Below are 22,252 nucleotides of genomic sequence, written 5' to 3'. Positions count from 1 at the left end.
TGAGTAGCTGGGACTACAGGCATGTACCACTATGTCCGGCTAATGTTTGTATTTTTTGTAGAGATGGGGTTTCGCCATGTTGCCAAGGCTGCTCTCGAACTCCTGGGCTCAAGCGATTCATCTGCCTGAGCCTCCCAAAGTGCTGGGATTACAGGTGTGAGCCTGGCCCACATTCCTATGAATGGGGTCTTCTGTGCAAAGAATGACTATCCCTCTGGTAAGTCACTCGGGAAATGGGCAGTCCTGGGGCAGGAAAGGAGGTCATGGAAGACCTCTCCTCAGCCTTGTGCAGGGCCTGAACCTTGGGCAGAAGGGCACTTCTGAGAGGGCCAGGTGGTCTCTCAGGCCTGGAGGCAGCCTGGGAGCTGGACAGAGAAGGGCTGGGTTGGGTATATCTGTGAACGGGGTTGGACATGAGTATTTGGAGAGCATATATGTATGTATATTGTGTGGCCCCAGAATTACCAGGTACAGATTGTATCTTCTGTCAATTAAACACCTTTTTCCTGTTATGCTAGAAGCAGCAATTTTATAACATGTAATAGGGCCATGTATTTTTCAACACAGTGATCAATCACACTGCATATTTGAATGTGGCAGATGTGATTAGTTCCATTCTATGTGAGAGAGGTCTCCAGGAGACATTTATTCTGAAACAAGATGGGTCCCCAGCCGATTATGTCCTCCCATTTAGAGAGTGTATTGCCAATAAATTCAGCAGATGGAGGGCTGGATGTTGATCTAGTCAGGCTTACCAACATGTGATGATTCACTCAGAAGCTTTGTGAAATACTCCTTCATGACAATTACTAAGACGGACTGTTTAAATTCCTCTGACCATCAACATGGAAGCGATCCAGAAGAACAGGGTTTTGCTGAGTAACGAGGGGAGCATATAGATAATCTCTAATATACTCATGTCCTTGGGGCCAGTCTGTGGTACCTAATTTCAAGTTGTCTAAACTTTAGCTCCTTCTTATCTCTAAGCTTCAGGATGTCCTGCAAACACAGCCAATCTGCCTCGGCTGTCACAGCAGGGGGCTAAAGGGCAGGGCCCATGATTCAGAAGGAATTCAGCAGAGACAAGAGTGGGCGGATGTGGTGGCCGCTGAATGGCAGGAGATAATGGGTCCAAGGATGCAGCGTTGGTTGAGCTATCAGTGACTGAGGAATGATTAATGAAACATGTAAACATTCCCCAGAGAATTCCCAGAAATACACAGAGAGCAGGACTTGGTAACAGACTTTCCTCTCTGAAGACAAGTAAACTGCATATTAAAGCGGACTGTGACCTCATAGACTGATGAAATTTGAAACACTTAAGCTACATATGCTGCTTCTGGGTTATGTGTTCTGTGTCATATCTTAGGTAAGTACTACAATGTTTTAAGTACCATAGACTTATGATGTGTTTTACTATCTGGGAGGCCTAGTTCTTCATATTTTCCTTCTACCTCTTTTTATTACTACTTTACTTTTCTTTCCTTTTCACAAAAACTTTCAGTAGGAAAAACTTTCACTAAAAAAGAGAAGAAGGAAAGGGAAATCACAATTATTGTAAATGCTTAAAGCGCATAAACCTGTGCAAACTTGGAAAAATTAAACTATTTATTTTTGTTTTTTTTTAATTTTTTTTTGAGACGGAGTCTCGCTCTGTCATCCAGGCTGGAGTGCAGTGGCACAATCTCAGTTCACTGCAACCTCTGCCTCTCAGGTTCAAGCAATTCTCCTGCCTCAGCCTCCGGAGTAGCTAGGATTACAGGCGTGCGCCACCACGCCCGGCTAATTTTTGTATTTTTAGTAGAGACAGGGTTTCACCATGTTGGCCAGGTTGGTCTTGAACTCCTGACCTCGTGATCTGCCTGCCTCAGCCTCCCAAAGTGCTGGGATTATAGATGTGAGCCACTGTGCCTGGCCCTGAAAAATTCAACTATTAACAGAAGCTTATAGCTGCAGCATGAAGGCAGAATTTCATGTTTTGCTGCAGAAAACGTGGAAAAAAATGGAGGCTAGGATTTGATCAGTACATGAGGCCTCTGAGTTGAGTACTGGAGTGGAAAGGACTCTTCTGGATATTTTACTTCCTTTTGAACTCTCCTTATCTTTGTACTTTCTTTTCTCCCCTTAGTTTTACTTTCCACCCTGAGGCCTAGAGAATTACATTTTCTTTGCTAAGTGGGTGGTATTGCAAAATGGGAACTATTCTATTCAAAGCTGGTTCTAGGAGTGTTTTGAAGTAGATGAACTTTCCCTCAGCCTGCCTTTCTGAAATTTGTTCTTTTTTAAAAAAATGGTTAATTCACTTTTTTCCTAATGTAGCTTATGTTCTTCTACTTTCTTACTTGCTTAGGATCAACATTTGCTCTTAAGAAAACACTTACTTTTTTCTTTTCTTTTTCTTTTTTTTTTTAGACAGAGTCTTGCTTGCTTAGTAACCCAGGCTGGAGTGCAATGGCGCGATCTTGGCTCACTGCAACCTCTGCCTCTTGGGTTCAAGCGATTCTCCTGCCTCAGCCTCCTGAGTAGCTGGGATTATAGGTGTCCGCCACCACACCTGGCTAATTTTTGTATTTTCAGTAAAGATGGGTTTCGCCATGTTGGCCAGGCTGGTCTCAAACTCCTGACCTCAAGTGATCCACCCATCTCAGCCTCTCAAAGTGCTGGGATTATAGGTGTGAGCCACCACACTGGCTGGAAAATGTCTACTTTCAATGATTTATACTTTAATTTTACTTAAAGTCATTTAACCATCTCCAACTTCTGAGACCTATGTAGAACTCCCCATTTTTTCCCTGAGTTAAAAGAATTTCAGGTATTAATAGAGAAGATTAGCGTGGCCCCTGCACAAGGATGACACACAAATTTGTGAAGTATTCCATATTTTATAAAATAATTTTTAAAAAAAGAATTTCAGGTGTCTGGGAGTAGGAGGTGCTTTCTTGGGGCATCTAAAATTATGATAAGTAGGCTGGGCACAGTGGCTCACGCACGTAATCTCAGCACTTTGAGAGGCCAAGGCGGGCGGGTCACCTGAGGCCAGCAGTTCAAGACCAGCCTGGCCAACATGGTGAAACCCTGTCTCTACTAAAAATACAAAAGTAAGCTGGGCGTGGTGGCAGGAGCCTGTAGTTCCAGCTACTTGGGAGGTTGGGGCAAGGGAATCGCTTGGACCTGGGAGGTGGAGGTTGCAGTGGGCTGAGGTTGCCCCACTGCACTCCAGCCTGGGCATCAAAGCGAGACTCCATCTCAAAAAAATAGATAAAATAAAATAAAATAAAATAAAATAATTACAAGTAAGGGGCTAATTTTGCACTTCAATACAAGAGGATAAAGAAACCAGAGTGCTCAAGTCTATACTTATTTTTGATAGTCTTGTTTGTTGTTATATTTTTCTTACATTTCCATTGACTCAGTGCCTAACCAAAGCAGTTTAGATAAGCAGGGCATTATAGGTGAAAAGCTACAAGTTTGAAAGACAGGTGTACAAATCTTCATTTAGTATCTAACTAGCTCTGACAGAAGTCTTTTTACCTTTTTGGACCCAGCTTCCTTTTTCAGACAATACATCTTTGATGATCGAAAACAACAACAACCTGATAAAGTTCCTTGTAGTTCTAAGAGCCCAATAGTCCAGAATACAAGTCTCTATTATGTTCTTCTCTGGATAAAAGAACTTGTGGACTTTATAACATAATCCAAGAATGAAGAAAAAAAAAAAACCATAACCTACCTTTAGGAACAAAAAAGGGCACATAGCAGGAAGCTGAAATACAGAACGTCTTCTGAGAACACAGAGAACATTTAGCAAAAAGTGGAAAATCTGACAACACTGTACAGTCGCAGTCTTCCTCTCCATAACAATAATTTTTTCTCCTCTCACTAAAATAGAGCGATTTTTATTGTCACAAGCACATGTGTATTACTGGCAATAAGGATATAGCTGTATAGGACACCTCCTTAAACATCTTCTTTATTTTAAGATTCAGTTAGGGGGAAATGACTAGTTTCCCAGCACTTTCTGGTTGCCAAGGATACCTGTCATCCACATCCAGAGCCTGCAGGTTACACTCAGGGACTCTTGCCAGCTCATGAATAATATCGCTGAAGCCCGCTGCCGCTGCGATATGTACACATGTCTTCCCACTCTCATCATCATAGTTGATTATGGACGGCCCCTGGTGATGGCTCAGAATGATGGAGCACAGAATCCTATTTCCACTCTGGAAAAGAGAGTCAAAGAAAGCCCATTATATACAATCCAGTGTTCTTCCCTGTCTAGGCATGTTAAGATAAAAATACAAAGGAAAAAAGGGAAAGAAAGAAAGAAAGAAAAAAGATGAAAAGAGAAAAGGAAATGGAAAAAAAAGAGTAAAAATACATTCTATCTAAGCTCTCCAACAAGTGTCCACTTGTCTCAAGTCACTGCAGAGATTTTTGTCTCCCACAGGAGCTAAATTGTCTTCCATAACTAGTGAACGAAAGATGGATTGAAATTAAATACAGGTGCAATGGACTGACGTCAGAGCTAGAGTGATGGATAGGCCACCTAGACAACAACTTGCTCATTAGGTCTGATCATTTGTGTCCCCATTTGCTGTAGAGGCTGACCACCAAGAAACTGACAGAGCTCATCTTAATGTTAAAGAAGTGACTATGATGAGTACTGATTAGTGGCGCAATGATGCATTTAAAAAGCTTGTTTCTGGGTAGGGCCAAGGAGCAGGGGGCTGAGAATTTGTGCCAGGGAGCCTGGGAAGCAGAACTGTCTGAGCAGAGGCTACAATCTTGTATCAGACTTCGTTTACAAAAACAATTAAAAGATAAAGTGAGAATTTGCAGATGGGGACTACAGAACATTATGCCTTAAGCACAGGGTCCCATCTGAGTACCAGACCCTCTATGGCTGCACTGGTTACATATCCATAAAGCAATCTCTGGCTACAAACTTTTTCTTTCTCTTCCTATCATCTTCCCTTTTGCGTCTTCTTCCTCCATCCATCTTTCCTTTGTCTAACAATGATTTTAAATAACTTTGACCCATTGTTTATATTCTATGGCATGCCTGTCCTTAGAAGTCAGCTAAAGCTTACTTAGGTGACTTAGAAGTCACCTAAAGCTTAGGTGAGCACACCTAAGCTTTCATGCCTTTATCAACTTTTCTATGTTTGTTTCACTTCATGCTAGTTAGACATACATCGAAGGAGTCTGAAATACATTTTAGATAGTCAAGAGACACTTTTCTTTAAAAGCAGTAGCCATTCAATAAGGAAAATAGAAGCAAAAAGAGTGTCAGCACAACAATTCTTTTTTGTTTACAATTTCCTGGAAAAGTAAAGGAATTCAAGCTGTCAAGGTGGTTCAAAGGCCAAAACACCCTGTTCATAGTTTCCCCTCTTGGTAGAAGAAGAAGCATTAAGTGCAGATGGAGAAAACAAAACCCCACACTCGTACTCTCTTCCTTTCGCCTCCCTCGCCCCTGGGGTGGAGTCATTCTGGAAGTGGTAAACTGAAATAGAGGCTGCTGCTTCTGGGATCCTGTCAGCCAGTCCCAGGCAGCAGGTCTCTTGGCAGCTGGGGTACTGTCGACAGCCTCTCTGGATAAGTAAAGACAGACTCCACACCTTTACTCTTTTCCTTTTGTCCTAAATTCTCCAAACAATTCCTTTGTCTCTATACCTGAATCTCACTTATAGCACCATCGTTTGTATTTTACTTTTCTTTATAAGAAGATCCTCCCAGGAAGAATGGTGACAACTGTGTTTACTGTGTGATCGTCTGGGCCTGGCACCTTTCTAAGCCATTTCATGTACTAACTCATGAACAACAATCCCACAAGGTTGGTACTATTATTGTCCTCATATTGTCCTTCATACAGGAGAAAATGAAGGCATAAGGGATTAAGAAATTTGCCCTCTGTCACGGCTGAGAATGAGCAGATCCAGGATTGACTGTGGAGGCATTGGACTTCACCACTATACTATTCTGTCTGTGATTAAAAAGAATGGTCTATTAATTGGATCCTGCATGTTCATACTGGAGGAACTAAAGTGAAAACTGTTTAGACCTACATCAGTACCAGTGACATGTGCCTCGCCAACTGAGACCTCCTTTACAGTTAATCTTTGGGTACTTTAAGAGTTTCTCCTAGTAAGGTTTCCATGGTGCACCCTCAGGAGAATTTCAGGGAGCCTTAGAAAACACTAGTTTGTAAGTCAAGGCCCTGGATCACTTGCCTCCTGGTGACAGAATTCCCTTCTCAACAATCTAGACTGTGTGTCAGCCAAAAATATGCTTAGGCCTGGGAGGTAGGGAAAGTCACAGAGACCAGGAGACACTAGACAAGAAGAAATGGGATTGTGGTCCGGGTGGGTCCTTAGGAAGAATCGAGAGTAGGTTTACATTGGATAGAAATGTTATTAAATAGGGAAAGAAACAGTATTGTACATATCCTATTCTTAAGGAGCTCTAGAATTCTACACTGAGCTGCCAGATGATGATTGTGAGTTTGTTTTTGTTGTATTTATTTGTTTTTGTTCATGAGTAATCCATAACGTTGCCTTCATGTATTCTGAAAATGATTGGGAACTGAGTCCTAGTCGTTTTCTCTTTACCTGTCATGAGTGGGGAGAGTTGGGGAAGCCTGACTCATAAGAAGACTTGCCAAGAAGAAAGTCGAGTTAATGTGTAATAATTTTGCTATGGGCAGATTGATAAAACAACAACAACAATAAGATCTCAATATCCTAACTGTAGACATTCTAGGTGACCTTCAAAGGAGTCTAGTGGGCGATTTAGGACTAGTTGCTTATTTGCTAACATATGTCTAAAGAATATGTTCTATGGTGGTTTCTTCTTGGCAGGAACTCCAATCTCCTTCCTTCTCTTGAACACTGGGATGTGTTTGCATTGCTTGTCTTGTGATGGTGACCATATAAAGCAGAGGCCAGTGCTTTAGCCTCTGTGTTGCAGCCGCTTATCCCTCCTAAAAAGCTGGGAGGTTTTGTGATGTGAGAAGATGATCCTGGCTCATCGGTTGGAGCCAGACATGTTAGACTAGAATGGAGACAAAAGGAACATCTAGAGTCTATTCCATGTGAATGTTTGAGGGTTGAGGGTCTGGGGCTAACTAGAGAAAGAAACGTGCCTAATATCCCTGGCTTAGAATCTGGACTGCCTTCATGGTTAGCCCCTTTGGACCAAGCTTTTAGTTGGCCTGGACTCCAGAGGCTGCCAAGCCCAAAAGCCTGGGGCTGCCTCTTCTGGAGAGAGAGCAGAAGATAGAAATAGTGGGAGGGGGAAAAGGTACCTTTTTGAAATATACCAGAGCACTCTGTTCTTCTTAATAAAGTCTGTCCTCCGGAGAAACTAGTTAACCAGAGCCTAATCTACTGAGGTTTTATCAGAGCCTAATTGACCTTAGGGAAGAAAAGTGTTCAACTCCATCTAGCTCTAGCTTTCCACATGGGAGCAGAACAATACCCAACTCCAGCCCACTCTAGCTATCCTGTCCCACCTAAGAAGGGGAAAAAACATCCTGAGAATCACTTGGAATATTCACATTCCAGAGGCATAGGTTCACTAAAAGACAGGGACCAAATCATAGGATGATATAGTACATTTCTCTTCCCCCCATACTTCACCATTACATTACTAAAGCGCTATTTACAGGAGTTCCTCTTACCCACTACATCATGTCTGGCCATCGAGAAAAAATTATAAAGCATGCCAAAAGGTGAATAACACAATATCTACAGAGCAAGCATCAGTTCCAGACATGGCAGGGATATGCGAATTATCAGATAAGTAATTTAAAGCAACTGTGATTAATGTGCTAAGGGCTGTAAATGGATAAAGTGGACAACATGTCAGAACAGATGGGCGATGTAAGCAGGAAGATGGAGATCCTAAGAGAGAACCAATAATAAATGCTGGAGATAAAAAACACTGTGATGGAAGTGAAGAATGCCTTTGATGAGCTTATCAGTAGATTGGACACAGCTGAGGGAAGAGTCTCTGCGCTTGAGAAGATCTCAATGTAAACCTCCAAAACTGGAAAACAAAAAGAACAAAGACTGAAAAAAACAGAACAGAATATTCAGACTGTGAGAGAACTACAAAAGGTGTAACATACAGGCAATAGGAATACCAGAAGGAGAAGAGAAAAAGGAACAGGATAAATATTTGAAACAATAATAACAACTGAGAATTTTACCAAAAAAATTGTTAGACACAAAATCTCAGAGAACACCAAGCAGGATAAATGCCAAAAACAACAACAAAAAAACAACAAAACAAACAAAAAACCCTATGCCTAGGCATATTATTTTCCAATTACAGAAAACCAAAGATAAAGAAAAAGTCCAGAAGGAATCCAGAGGAAAAGAACACCTTACCTATAGAGGAGCAAAGAGAAGGATTACCTCTGATTTCTCAGAAACCATACAAGCAAGAAGAGACTGGAGTGAAATACTTAAAGAGTTGAGAAAAGCCTCCCATCAACAAGAATTCTGTACCTTATGAAACTGTCCTTCAAAAGTGAAGGAGCAATAAATACTTTCTTAGATAAACAAAAATTGAGGGAATTTGTTACTGGTAGACCTGCATTGCACTAGATGTTAAAAGTAGTTTCTTGACTGGTGCGGTGGCTCATGCCTGTAATCCCAGCATTTTGGGAGGCTGAGGCAGGTGGATCACCTGAGATCAGGAGTTCGAGACCAGCCTGATCAATATGGAGAAACCCTGTCTCTGCTAAAAATACAAAAATTAGCCGGGTGTGGTGGTGCGTGCCTGTGATCCCAGCTACTCGGGAGGCTGAGACAGGAGAATCGCTTGAACCCGGGAGGCAGAGGTTGCGGTGAGCCGAGATCGCGCCATTGCACTCCAGCCTGGGCAACAGAGCAAGACTCTGTCTCAAAAAAAAAAAAAAAAAAAAAAAAAAAAGTAGTTTCTTAGAAGAGAAGAAAAATGATATAGGCCAGAAACTCTGATTTATGTAAAGAAAAGAAGAACGCTGAAGAAGGAATAAGTGAAGGTAAAATAAAAACTTTTATTTTTTATTGTTAATTAACCTAGGAGATAATAGTTTGTTCAAAATACTAACAGCTACAATGTATGCTAATGCATCTATCTTTATATCTATATACGTATATATAAGCTTATGTATGCTTATATATAAGTAAAATGAATGACAGCAATCATACTAGGGACAGGTGGAAGGAATTAGAATCATTTAGTTATTATAAAGTATTCGCACTACCCATGAAGTGGTATAGTGTTATTTTGAAGTGGATTTTGATTAGTTGCAAACATACTTGGGTATACTCTAGGGCAATCACTAAAAAAGTAAAAAAGGAAGTATAACTAATATGCTAAGAAAAGAGAGAAAATGGAATAATACAAAATGCTAATTAAAACCACAAAAGGTGGAAAAAGAGTAGAAGACAAAAATAGGAACAAAGAATAAGGGCATGGGCGGATCACAAGGTCAGGAGATCGAGACCATCCTGGCTAACACGGTGAAACCCTGTCTCTACTTAAAATACAAAAAAAAAAAAATTAGCTGGGTGTGGTGGCGGGCGCCTGTAGTCCCAGCTACTCAGGAGGCTGAGGCAGGAGAATGGCGTGAACCTGAGAGGCGGAGCTTGCAGTGAGCAGAGATCGTGCCACTGCACTCCAGCCTGGGTGACAGAGTGAGACTCTGTCTAAAAAAAAAAAAAAAAAAGAATAAGGGCAGCAAATAGAAAACAGTAACAAATATGATCGATGTTACTCTAACTATATGAATAATCACTCTGAACATCAATGGTCTAAATGTACCAATCAAAAGACAGAGATTGTCAGGGTGGATAGAAAAATAAGACCCAACTATATGTTGTCTATAAGAAACCCACTTTAAATATAATGACACATATAGATTAAAAGTGAATGAGTGGTGAAAGATTTACCATGAAAACACTAACCAAAAGAAAGCAGGACTAGCTATATATTATAATTCTAGACAGAGCAGACTACAAAACAAAGAAAGTTGTTAGGGATAAAGAAGGGTATTACATAATGATAAAGAGGTCAGTTCTCCAAGAAGACATAACGATCCTTATGTACCGAACAACACAGCCTCAAAATATGCGAGGCAAAACCTGATAAAGCTGCAAGAAGAAACAGATGAGTCCGCTTTATAGTTGAAGACTTCAACATCCCTCTATCAGAAATGGACAGATCCAGAAAGCAGAAAATCAGTAGGAATATTGTTGAACTTAAAAATACAATTAATTGGCCGGGCACGATGGCTCATGCCTGTAATCCCAGCACTTTGGGAGGCTGAGGCAGGCAGATCACAAGGTCGGGAGTTCGAGACCAGCCTAGCCAACATGGTGAAACCCCATCTCTACTAAAAATACAAAAACTAGCTGGGCATGGTGGTGCATGCCTGTAATCCCAGCTACTGGGGAGACTGAGGTAGGAGAATGGCTTGAACCTAGGAGGCGGAGGTTGTAGTGAGCCGCGATTGTGCCACTGCACTCCAGCCTGGGTGACAGAGGAAGACTCCGTCTCAAAAAAAAAAAAAAAATACAATTAATTAATTGGATACAATTGATGTCTACTGACTACTTCATCTAACAGCAAAATACACATTTTTAACAAGCTCACATGGGACCTTCACCGAGATAGACTACAGTCTGGGCCATAAAACAAACCTTAACAAAAGTGAAAGAATAGAAATCATACAATGCAGGCTTTCAGACCATGGTAGCATTAAACTATAAATCAATAACAGACAACTGGAAAATTTCTGAACATGTGGAGATTAAGCAATATAAGTAACACATGGTTCAAAAGAAGAAATTGCAAGATAAATTAAAAAAATACTTTGAACAAAAGGAAGATAACATCAAAATTTGTGGGGTGTAGCAAAAACAATTTCTCAGAAGAAAATTTACAGCATTGAATGTATATATTAAAAAAGAAGAAAGATCTAGAATCAATTATATAAGCTTACATCTTAGGAAGCTAGAAAAAGAAGAGCAAATTAAATCCAAAATAAGCAGAAGAAAAGAAAAAATAAAAATTAGAGAAGAAATCAATGAAGTAGAAAACAGAAAATCAATAGAGAAAATCAATGAAACCAAAAGCTGGTTCTTAGAAAAGATTAATAAAAGTGATAAGCCTCTAGCCAGGCTAGAAAAAAACTGAGGGACACAAATTACTTAATATCAGAAATGAAAAAAGGTACTTCACTACAGATCCCATGGACATTAAAAGAATGATGAAGAAATACTTTAAACAACTCTATTTTCACAACTTGATAGCATATTTGAAATGGACCAATTCCTTAAAAGACACAATCTACCAAAACACCCACAAGGAGAAATAGATAATCTGAATACGTTTATGTCTATTAAAGAAACTGAATAGGTTGGGCGCGGTGGCTTACGCCTGTTATCCCAGCACTTTGGGAGGCCGAGGCAGGTGGATCACCTGAGGTCAGCAGTTCGAGACCAGCCTGGCCAACATGGCGAAACCTGGTGTCTACTGAAAATACAAAAAATTAGCCTGGCGTGGTGGCAGGCGCCTGTAATCCCAGCTACTTGGGAAGCTGGGGCAAGAGAATTGCTTGAACCCGGGAGTTGGAGGTTGCAGTGAGCCGAGATCGTGTCATTGCACTCCAGCCTGGGTGACAGAGTGAGATACTCTGTCTCAAAAAAAAAAAAAAAGATATAAATTGAATAAATAATTAATAACCTTCTAAAATGGAAATATGAGGCTCAGATGTATTCACTGGTAAATTTTACCAAACATTCAAGAAAAATATAACGGTTTTTTAAGAATCTCTTTCAGAAGATAGAAGCATAGGGAACTTCCTAACTCTTTCTGTCAGTCAGTATCACCCTAATACAAAACAAAACAAAGATATTATAAGAAAACTATAGACCAATAACTTTCATAAAGATAGATGTAAATGTCCTCAACAACATATTAGTGAATAGAATCTAGCAACGTAAAAAAAGAATTATACATCATGGTCAAATAGGATTTATCCAAGGTATGCAAGTGTAGCTCAACATTTTCAAATCAATTAATGTAATCAACCACATCAGCAGGCTAAAGAAGAAGAATCACATGGTTGTATCAATAGATACAGAAAAAGTATTTGAGAAAATCCACCACTTATTCATAATAAAAACTCTCAGTAAACTAGAGAAGAACTTCCTAAACTTGATAAAGAGCATCTGTAGAAAACCTATAGCTAACATCATACTTCAAGGTGAAAAATGAGAAGCTTTCCAACTAAGATCAGGAAGAAGGTAAAAATGTCTCACAACTTTCCTTCCTTCCTTCCTTCCTTCCTTCCTTCCTTCCTTCCTTCCTTCCTTCCTTCTTTCCCTCCCTCCCTGCCTCCCTCCCTCCCTCCCTCCCTCCCTCCCTGCCTGCCTGCCTGCCTTCTTTCTTTCTTTCTTTCTTTCTTTCTTTCTTTCTTTCTTTCTTTCTTTCTTTCTTTCTTTCTTTCTCTCTTTCCTTCTTTCTTTCTTTCTTTCTTGACAGGGTCTCACTCTGTTGCTCAGGCTGGAGTGCAGTGGTGTGATCTTGGCTCACTGTGACCTCCGCCTCCCAGGTTCAAGCGATTCTCCTGCCTCAGCCTCCCGTGTAGCTGGGACTACAGGCATGTGCCACCACACCCAGCTAGTTTTTGTATTTTTAGTACAGGCAGGTTTTTGCCATTTTGCCAGGGTGGTCTTGAACTCCTGGCCTCAAGCAATCTGCCTGCATCGGCCTCCCAAAGTGCTGGGATTACAGGCGTGAGCCACTGTACCCGGTTCCACAACCTCTTTTCAATATTATACTCAAAGTTCTAGTTAATGCAATAAGACAAGAACAGGAAATAAAAAGAATGCTGATTGGGAAGGAAGAAATAAAACCGTCTGTTTTCAGATCACATGACTATCTATGTATAAAATCTGAAAGAATAGACAAAAATAGCTCTGAAACTAAGAAGCAATTATAGCAAGATTTCAGGATACAGGCTAATATACAAAAGTTGATCATTTTTCTATATACTAGCAATGAGCAAATAGAATTTGAAATTAAAAATACAATACCATTTACATTAGCACCCCCCAAAATTAAATAGTTAGGTACAAATCTAACAAAATGTGATACAAGAGCTATATGAAAAAATCTATAAAAGTGTGATGAAAAACATCAAAGAACTAAATAAATGGAGATCTTCATATGGTAAGGGTAAGAGCAAAATAAAAATTATAAAAATAAATAAATAAATGGATATTGCATGTTCATGGTTAAGAAGACTTAAAATTGTTAAGATATCAGTTCTTCAAAATTTGATCTATAGATTCAATATAGTCCCTATCGAAATACCAGAAACTTATCTTGTAGATATCAACAAACTGATTCCACAGTTTATATGGAGAGGCAAAAGACAGAATAGTCAACAAGATAGTGGAGAACAAAGTTGGGTGACTGACACTACTCAACTTTAAGACTTACTATAAAGCTACAGTAATCAAGATAGTGTGATATTGGCAAAATAATAGACAAGTAAGTCAACGCAACAGAATGGACAGCCAAGAAACAGACCCACATAATCAACTGATATTTGACAAAAGAGTAAAAGCAATACAATAAAGAAGAGGTAGTTCTTTCACCAAATGGTGCTGAAACAACTGGACATCTACATGCAAAAAAGTAAACCTAGACACAGACCTTATACCTTTCACAAAATTGACTCAAAACTGATCACAGACCTAAATGTAAAACCTAAAATTAGGCCGGGCAAGGCGGCTCGTACCTGTAATCCCAGCACTTTGGGAGGCTAGGGTGGGAGGATCACTTGAGTCCCAGAGTTCAAGACCAGCCTAGGCAACATAATGAAACCTCATCTCTAAAAAAAATACAAAAAATTACCTAGGCATTGTGGCATGTGCCTGTAGTCCCAGGTACTCAAGAGGCTGAAGTGGAAGGATCACTTGAGACCAGGAGGTCCAGGCTGCAGTGAGCCGTGATTATGTCACTGCACTCCAGCCTGGATGAGACAGAGTGAATTCTAAAATTATATAAGAATTCCAGGAGATGCTCTTTCCCTAAGTGGCCTCAGCTAATCTGTGAAAATGATTCGCTCTTCACTTGATCCAGAGAGCCCCACAAAATCATGCAAATCAAGAGGTTCAAGTCTTCGTGTTCACTTTACGAACACTTGTGAAACTGCCCAGGCCATCAGGGTAGGCATATATGAAAAGCCACAAAGTATCTGAAAGATGTCACTTTACAGAAACAGTGTGTACCATTGTGACGTTACAGTGGTGGAGTTGGCAAGTGTGCCCAGGCCAAGCAGTGGGGCTGGACACAAGGTCGGTGGCCCAAAAAGAGTGCTGAATTTTTGCTGCACATGCTTAAAAATGCAGAGAGTAATGCTGAACTTATGGGTTTCGATGTAGATTATCTGGTCATTGAGCATATCCATGGGAACAAAGCACCTAAGATGTGCCCCTGGACCTACAGAGCTCATGGTCGGATTAACCCATACATGAGCTCTCCCTGCCACACTGAGATGATCCTTACTGAAAAGGAACAAAATGTTCCTAAACCAGAAGAGGAGATTGCCCAGAAGAAAAAGATATCCCAGAAGAAACTGAAGAAACAAAAACTTATGGCACGAGAGTAAATTCAGCATTAAAATAAATGCAATTAAAAGTAAAATAAAAAAAAAAGAATTCCAGGAGATAACAGGAGCAAAATTGAGATGACCTTGGGTTTGGTGATGACTTTTAGATACTGAAATAATAATCCATGGAAGAAAAAATTGATAACCTAGATTTCATTAAAATCAAAAACTTCTCTGTGAAGGACACTGCCAAAAGAATAACAAGATAAGCCCCAACCTAGAAGAAAATATTTGTAAAAGATGTATCTAATAAAAGACTATTGCCAAAATATGCAAAGAACTCCTAAAACTCAACAGTAAGAAAACAACAATGATATTTAAATGGGCAGAAGATCTTTATAGATAGCTCACAAAGAAAATTTGCAGATGACTAATAAGCCCATGAAAAGATGCACCACATCATATGCCATCAGAAAAACACAAACTAAAACAACCATGAGATACCACAGTGCATTGATTAGGAAGGCTAAAATCCAGAACACTGACAATACCAAACGCTGGTGAGGATAATGAACAACAGGAACTCTCATTCACTGCTGGTGGAAATGCAAAATGGTACAGCCACTTTTGAAGACAGTTTGGTAGTTTCTTTTTTTTTTTTTTTTTTTTGAGACAGAGTCTTACCCTGTCACCCAGGTTGGAGTGCAATGGCGCAATCTTGGCTCACTGCAACCTCTGCCTCCCAGGTTCAAACGATTCTCCTGCCTCAGCCTCCCGAGTAGCTGGGATTACAGGCACCCACTGCCATGCCCAGCTAATTTTTGTATTTTTTAGTAGAGACAGGGATTCACCATGTTGGTCAGGCTGGTCTCAAACTCCTGATCTCATGATCCGCCCGCCTTGGCCTCCCAAAGTGCTGGGATTACAGGTGTGAGCCAACGTGCCTGGTCATTTTGGTAGTTTCTTACAAAACTAAACATACCCTTATCATAGATCCAGCAACTGTGCTCCTTGATATTTACCCAAAGGAACTGAAAACTTATGTTTACACAAAAAGCTGCACACAGATGTTTATAGTGGTTTTATTCATAATTGGCAAAGCTGGGAAGCAACCAATATGTCCTTGCATAGATGAATGGATAAATAAACCTTGGTATATTCATGTAATGGAATATTAACCAGTGCTAAAGAGAAATGAGCTATTAAGTCATGAAAAGACATGGAGGAAATGTAAATGCATATTACTAGACAATTTGAAAAAGCTACATACAGTACAATTCCAATCATATGACATTCTGGAAAAGGCAAAACTATGGAGACAGTAAAAAGATCAGTGGTTGCTAGGGATTAGGGTAAGGGTGGAAAGAATAAGGGGAGCTCAGAGGATTTTTAGGGCAATGAAGGTATTCTGCATGATACTTTAATGATGGATACATGTCATTATACCTTTGTCCAATTCCACATAATGTACAATATTAAGAGTGAAGCTTATGGTAAACTATGGACTTTGGGCATTGATGACCTGTCAGTGTAGGCTATCAGTTGTAACAAATGTGCCACTGTAGTGGGAGATGTTGGTAACGGGGGAGGCAATTTATTGTCAGTGGGGCGGGGGGGCAGAAGATATTAATATGTGACATATTTCTGCAATCTTCCTCTCAATTTTATTGGGTACTTAAAACTGCTCTAGAAAACTAAAGTCTTTACATGAAATGTTTTTGTCCACAGAGAGAAAGAACCCAATAAGCCATTAACCCCATTGGCCTGAGATGAATAAATTTATTGGAGTGAATTCAATGAACACCTCTTTAGGGACCTACGGTTCACAAAGCTCTGTTCTGGGTGTTGAGACATTTGGGTGAATAAGGCATGTTGCCCTTAGGTCCACAGTCTAGAAGGGAAGACACAGGCACCTCACCAATTTTAAGAAAGTTCTAGAAGTAACGTGGAGGGAAGAATTTGGAAAGGGAGCTCAACAAAGAAGGTGACACTTAGTTGGGCTTTGAGAAATAAGAAAGAATAAGCAGATATTCTGTAGGCAGAAGGAATGATGCAGGGAGTGCAAGAAGAAAGAAGCATTTTACCCAAATGGAAGAGCATGACAGCAGGGGAGAGAGAAGGAATCTGTATGATGTATTGTGAGGATTACTAATATTCCAGTGTGATTAGAGCCAAGATTACGTGAGCTTGAGAGGAAAGGTCAGGGGTGGGGAACCAAGGACCAACAGTGACCATAATTGTTTTGGTATAATAATAGCTATGTTAGTACATGTCTTTGTGATTTGTTGGAAGAGCTCTGTAAGAATAGATTGGAAGGCCAAGTGTGGTGGCTCATGCCTGTAATCCCAACACTTGGGAGGCCTGGGTGGGAGGATCTCTTGAGTCCAGGAGTTCAAGACCAGCATAGGCAACATGGTGAGACTTTGTCTCTACTTTAAAAAAAAAAAGCCAGGCATGGTGGTGTGTGCCTGTAGTCCCAGCTACTAGGGAGGCCGAGTGGTAGAATTGCTTGAGCCCAGGATTAAACTTAGTTTCCCTAGTAGGCCTACTGTTTCCAATCTTTACTGCTTTGTTTATTTTGGTGAAATGCAAAGGCCTTATTATTTCAATGAACTATAGCTTTAAATGTGATCTCATTATATGGTCCAAGAGAAAAGCAGGAAATTCAGAAAAAGGAATAAATGACAACGGGAAATAGACTCATTCGCATGGAAAAACTCGAAAACGAGCACAATGCTAGCCCTGTGTTATAAATGAACAAGAAGTCTAAAGAAGGCAAGTGTAATAATGATTTCAGTTGACATTTGGAATTACCCTCAGTCTTTGCAGTGTAAATGGCAGAGTACACCACTTCTGAATTTTACTGCTAACCATAGGGAAGGAGAATGCACAATTTCTCCAGAGCCGGGGTTCTTAGCCTTTTGTGGGTAGTCACTGTTCCTCATTGAGGAGGTCAAGAAAGTTGTGGACTCCTTCCTCAGAAAAATGAATGCAAACATGTTCACACACCATATATACAGTATTACATACAATTGTAGGGGTTCTAGAGGGACCTATCTTTTTAATCTTTTTGCCTCCAATGCAAGACACATAGTGGATGCTCAAGAAGTATTTATTTAGTGATTGAGTAAATAAATGAACAAGGCATTATGCTTATACAATCATGGTCAAAATGCAAACATCTCCAATAGTAGGTAAAGTATTAGCATCCATTAATATGAATTCATTTATCATAGTGCTTCTAAACCCTAGCTGCATATTACAGTCTTCTATGGAAAGGAGGGAGCTTTAAATAATGTATGTGTGGCTGGGCGTAGTGGTTCATGCCAGTAATCCCAGAGCTTTGGGAGGCTGAGGCGGGTGAATCAGCTGAGGTCAGGAGTTCGAGACCAGTCTGACCCATGTGGTGAAACCCCATCTATACTAAAAATACAAAAATTAGGCAGTCGTGGTGGTGTGTGCCTGTAATTCCAGCTACTTAGGAGCCTGAGGCAGGAGAATTGCTTGAACCCGGGAGGCAGATGATGCAGTGAGCCAAGATCGCACCATTGCACTCCAACCTGGGCAATAGAGTAAGACTCCATCTCAAAAAATATATCTATATATATATGTGTGTGTGTGTGTGTGTATGTGTGTACATGCATGCACACACGGTTTTTTGTTTTTGTTTTTTATAGAGATGGAGTCTTGCTATATTGCCCAGGTTAGTCTTGAACTCCTGGCCTCAAGTGATCCTCCTGCCTCGGATTCCCAAAGAGGTGAGATTATAGCCACAGCTCCCAGCCAATACAAATATTTTTTTTAAGAGCCCAGGGTCTCACTGCGTTACACAGCTTGGTCTCAAACTCCTGGGCTCAGGTGATCCTCCTGCCTCAGTCTCCCGAGTAGCTGGGATTATAGGCACATGCCATTATGCCCAGCTCCAGTTTTGAAAAATATTGATGGCTGGGCCCCACCCCAGAACAACTGAATGAAAATCTAAGAGGTGAGGCCTGGACGTGAGTATTGTTTAAAAGCTCTTCAGATTATTCCATTGTGCAGACAGGGCTGAAATCAATGTAGTAGGTTAAAAGCTGTGACATTCAGTAGAGACAAAGAGTATGGGAGCTTTCAGGTAGCTGAACATGTGGAGGTTTCTGGAGGGTGGCACACCCAGAGAGGGCACGGAAGCTCCATGCCTGTTCCCCCATACCCTTGCCCTACCTGTCTGTTCATCTTCATCCTTTGCTATATAATTTATAACGAACTGGTAAACATAAAAAAAAGAGAAAGAATATGAAGGCATGGGTATAGTAACTAAGTTTCCTGTGGAGAAAATCAGGAACCCTAATAAAAATGACCATTTCGTCCAATTACATAGTACGTTACATATCACTATCATATGCATGGTCTCATTCTGACCATGCATACCCTTATCAAAGATACCTTTATCAGTTAAGCCAAGCAAGTGTTGACTTGCCTTAGATAAAGCCCAAGTGTATTAATGCAAACTCAGATATTCAGAGTTGAGTAGGTTGTTCTTATGATTTTGCCAAAGTGCCTCTTAAAGGATAAGAACAGGGATTCCCGGCCGGGTGCAGTGGCTCACGTCTGTAATCTCAACACTTTGGGAGGCCGAGCGGGGCGGATCACGAGGTCAGGAGTTCAAGACCAGCCTGGCCAACATGGTGAAAACCCATCTCTACTAAAAATACAAAAATTAGCTGGGCATGGTGGTGTGTGCCTATAATCCCAGCTACTCGGGAGGCTGAGGCAGGAGAATTGCTTGAACCAGGACCCGGGAGGCGGAGGTTGCAGTGAGCTGAGATCACACCACTGCACTCTGGCCTGGGCTACAGAGTGAGACTCCATTTCAGAAAACAAAACAAAACTAAACAACAACAACAAAAACCCAGCGATTCCTACCCTGTGAGGGCCCAGCGGGGGTCTGGGAATCTGTTGTTTTACAAGCACTGCTGGTGATTCCATTGCAAGGCCAGGTCTAAGACAGCAGCTCTACACTGGGGCTGGGATGGTGGAAGGGGGATGCATGTCAGTCAGAATTACCTGGGGAGGTTTTTCAAAATGCACATGCATCCTGAATCTAGGGAATCAGAATGCAGTGGTGTTGAGGTGACTATGTAGAAAGTGCCTGCTTCTGGTGCCACTTTCATCTCAGCTGAGAACCAACACATGAGGAGCTTCCTGGGAGCCCAGCCAGGTTCCTCTGTGGCCACTGCTACAGTGGTGACCCCTGACCAGCCAGAGGCCAGCCCCAGGGCATGGAGTCCTGGGCAGAGACTGGCAGCGATGGTGGCAGGGCAGGTGATTAGATACTGAAAGTATGTAGGAGGGTGCTATGGGCAGGTGGAGATGACAAAACAAGCCTTGCTCACTGCATAGCTTTGCAGAGAAACTGGTGCAGAGAAACTGAAGCCAAGGTTAGAGGGATGAAAACAGAGCAGTTTCCAGATCACTTCTGTTTTCCCCTTACATCAGGCACACATGTCAATCCTGAAAGTCCCAGGTGCCCACTTCTGCTGTACTTGGCACATGGAAATGCTGACTGAAACCACAGTCAGGGCAGCAGAAACTATTCTCACAGGGTCCTGGCAGTAGCTCAGACAGGTGCCCTTTCTGGGCCAACAGAAATCAACTGTGGGGGTGTCTGTGCTGAAGACAGAGACGGGCTGGCAAGTTTATGCAAAGGATGCTCTCCTTGAAAAAAGGAATAGATAACTTTTAGTTAATCATTTCCCTTGAAAATAGAAAGCACTTGGTTACACATTAGTGATTATTATTCTTTCACCTTACTCTTGGTTTTGCGCTCTCTGGACAATAGATTTCTTGAGCCTATTCTGATTTGTTTGGTTGTGTGTATTGACGTGGACTCCCTTATGTGATAGTGATGCAGGGTCATGAGCCACTACTTTCACTGTCGGGTGTAGAATTCAGGATCACCTGAAATGACTCTGCTGGGGAGGATTTGGAAGCAAGAAGAGAGTCAGAGAGTCATGGTTCAAAGACTTTGAAGGCATTTTCCCAGCAATTCTTTGAAGGTTTACTCTGGGACACAGTAAGCCGGTAGCAAACATTGAGATGGAGAGAGAAAGAGAGAGAATGAGAGGGGTATGTGTGTGTCTGTGTGTGCCACCCAAGGCAGGCTCTGCTTGATATTTTATAACTACTCCCCTTTGCATCTTGGCAGGATTTCTTTTCAACAAGTGGTGGAGCTGAATGAAGAGCTGAAACCTCCATCTTTAAAGTTTGATCTACTCAGAAAATTGTTAACACTGCTTTCCACCATTTAAACCTGAGACCAGGCCACAGGTCAATTTCTCACCTGGACTGCCCAGTGGAGAGCGGTTTTAAAGTCTTTATCCACAAGGGAGGGGTCTGCCCCCTTCTTCAGCAGCATTTGTGTGTGTTGAGGCTGGTTGTGGAAAGCCGCCCAGTGGAGTGGTGTCATTCCCTGCAAAACAACAGTCAGAGAGGACAGAGATGAGCACAGGCTCCCAGGAAGAAAACTGGAGCTCACACTTTCTCCTCAGGCCTGGGGGCCATCACCAGATGCGTTGGTTGTTTCCTGCTGGTTCATTCATTCATTCATTAGTCCATTCATTCCACAGATGTTTATTGTGTGTCTGCTTTGTGCCAGGCAAGCAGTTGTTCAGGATACAAAAGTTAATAAGGTAAATGAGATCCTTACCCTCATGGAAATTGCTCTGTGGTAAAGGAAGGCAGCTATTAAATGCACAAAAACATGTCAAACAATCTTCCAGATTGATAAATACTATGAAGAATGCACATAGGATGCTGGTGAGAGAGTAACCAAGGGTGGAGGGACTGTTCTAAACAGGCCTCTGTGAGAAGAAATGGAGGAAGAGGACAGCCAACACCAAGCACAGAGGCAGAGAGTAAGTTAAAGGAAGGCCTCTGTGACTGGAGTGCAATCCCCCACCACCAGGGCAGGGGTGCTGTCTGTTTTCCTCTATCTCTAATGCCTAGGCTAAAGGCTGGAGAAATAGCTGTTGAATGAACGAAGGAGGTAGGAGGGGAAGAGAGCAATGTGAAATGAGGTTGGAGAGGGAGGCAGGGGCTGATCCTGGGAGGGTGGGATGGGGGATAACTGTCTCTGCATAACACATTTGGATTTTATTCTAATTCAGTGGAGAGACAATGAAGGATTTTAAGCAGGTATTGGCATGATCAGATGTACACTGTTTAGAAGAAATCACTGTGGCAGCTTGGAGAACAGAGCTGGATAAATGAATGGTGAATCCCAGCTTCTTTCAGTGTTCAGGGTCATATGGGTTAGGTATAATTTAACATTAAGTGAGCTTATGCTGAGAAATGGTGGCCAAAAAGAGCCAGCGTTATCTGAGCGTATATATGATGAAAAGATTGGCTCTTCTCCTTGCTCACTCATCTCAATTCCATGAAATGTATCTAGAATGAATTGAAATGAAGATGCCTGATAAAGGGGGCAAAGGGCATGGGCAGCTTTGAAGACTCTCTTTCTATAGTTATCTCTGCTGATAGCATAAAGCTAGGAGACAACACCTTGGCTTTCTCTGTTCCTTCCAGGGTGAGCTGCATGGAGAAGATGGGCCTCAGCCTAGACAGGAGCACATTAATAATAGCGCAGAGCTAATA

General features: G+C 41.4%; 1 protein-coding gene, 1 long non-coding RNA gene, 1 other non-coding gene and 1 pseudogene across 4 annotated transcripts in view; 3 read left to right on the top strand and 1 right to left on the bottom strand.

Moving 5' to 3' along the window:
- Positions 1–22,252, bottom strand: part of ANKRD55 (ankyrin repeat domain 55) — a 134,173-nt gene that overhangs the window by 22,897 nt on the left and 89,024 nt on the right. For both annotated transcript variants that reach the window (XM_016953294.3, XM_016953296.3), the window contains 2 exons: positions 20,940–21,068; positions 4,036–4,220 (listed from right to left, as the gene is read on the bottom strand). In XM_016953294.3, coding sequence (XP_016808783.3) covers positions 4,036–4,220; positions 20,940–21,068 — 314 coding nt within the window. The remainder of the gene's footprint in view (positions 1–4,035; positions 4,221–20,939; positions 21,069–22,252) is intronic.
- LOC104006443 (uncharacterized) lies at positions 880–21,363 on the top strand. Its single transcript, XR_680179.5, has 3 exons — positions 880–1,369; positions 3,546–5,836; positions 20,805–21,363. It is a non-coding gene; the product is annotated as an uncharacterized LOC104006443 (long non-coding RNA).
- On the top strand, positions 2,776–2,885 carry LOC112209300 (U6 spliceosomal RNA). The gene has a single exon (XR_002944047.1). It is a non-coding gene; the product is annotated as a U6 spliceosomal RNA (small nuclear RNA).
- Positions 13,255–14,772, top strand: LOC107974737 (large ribosomal subunit protein uL22-like; annotated as a pseudogene).

The sequence above is a fragment of the Pan troglodytes genome, chromosome 4 (genome assembly GCF_028858775.2).
Source record: "Pan troglodytes isolate AG18354 chromosome 4, NHGRI_mPanTro3-v2.0_pri, whole genome shotgun sequence".
Lineage (NCBI taxonomy): Eukaryota > Metazoa > Chordata > Mammalia > Primates > Hominidae > Pan > Pan troglodytes.
This window is presented reverse-complemented; position numbering and strand designations above follow the sequence as displayed.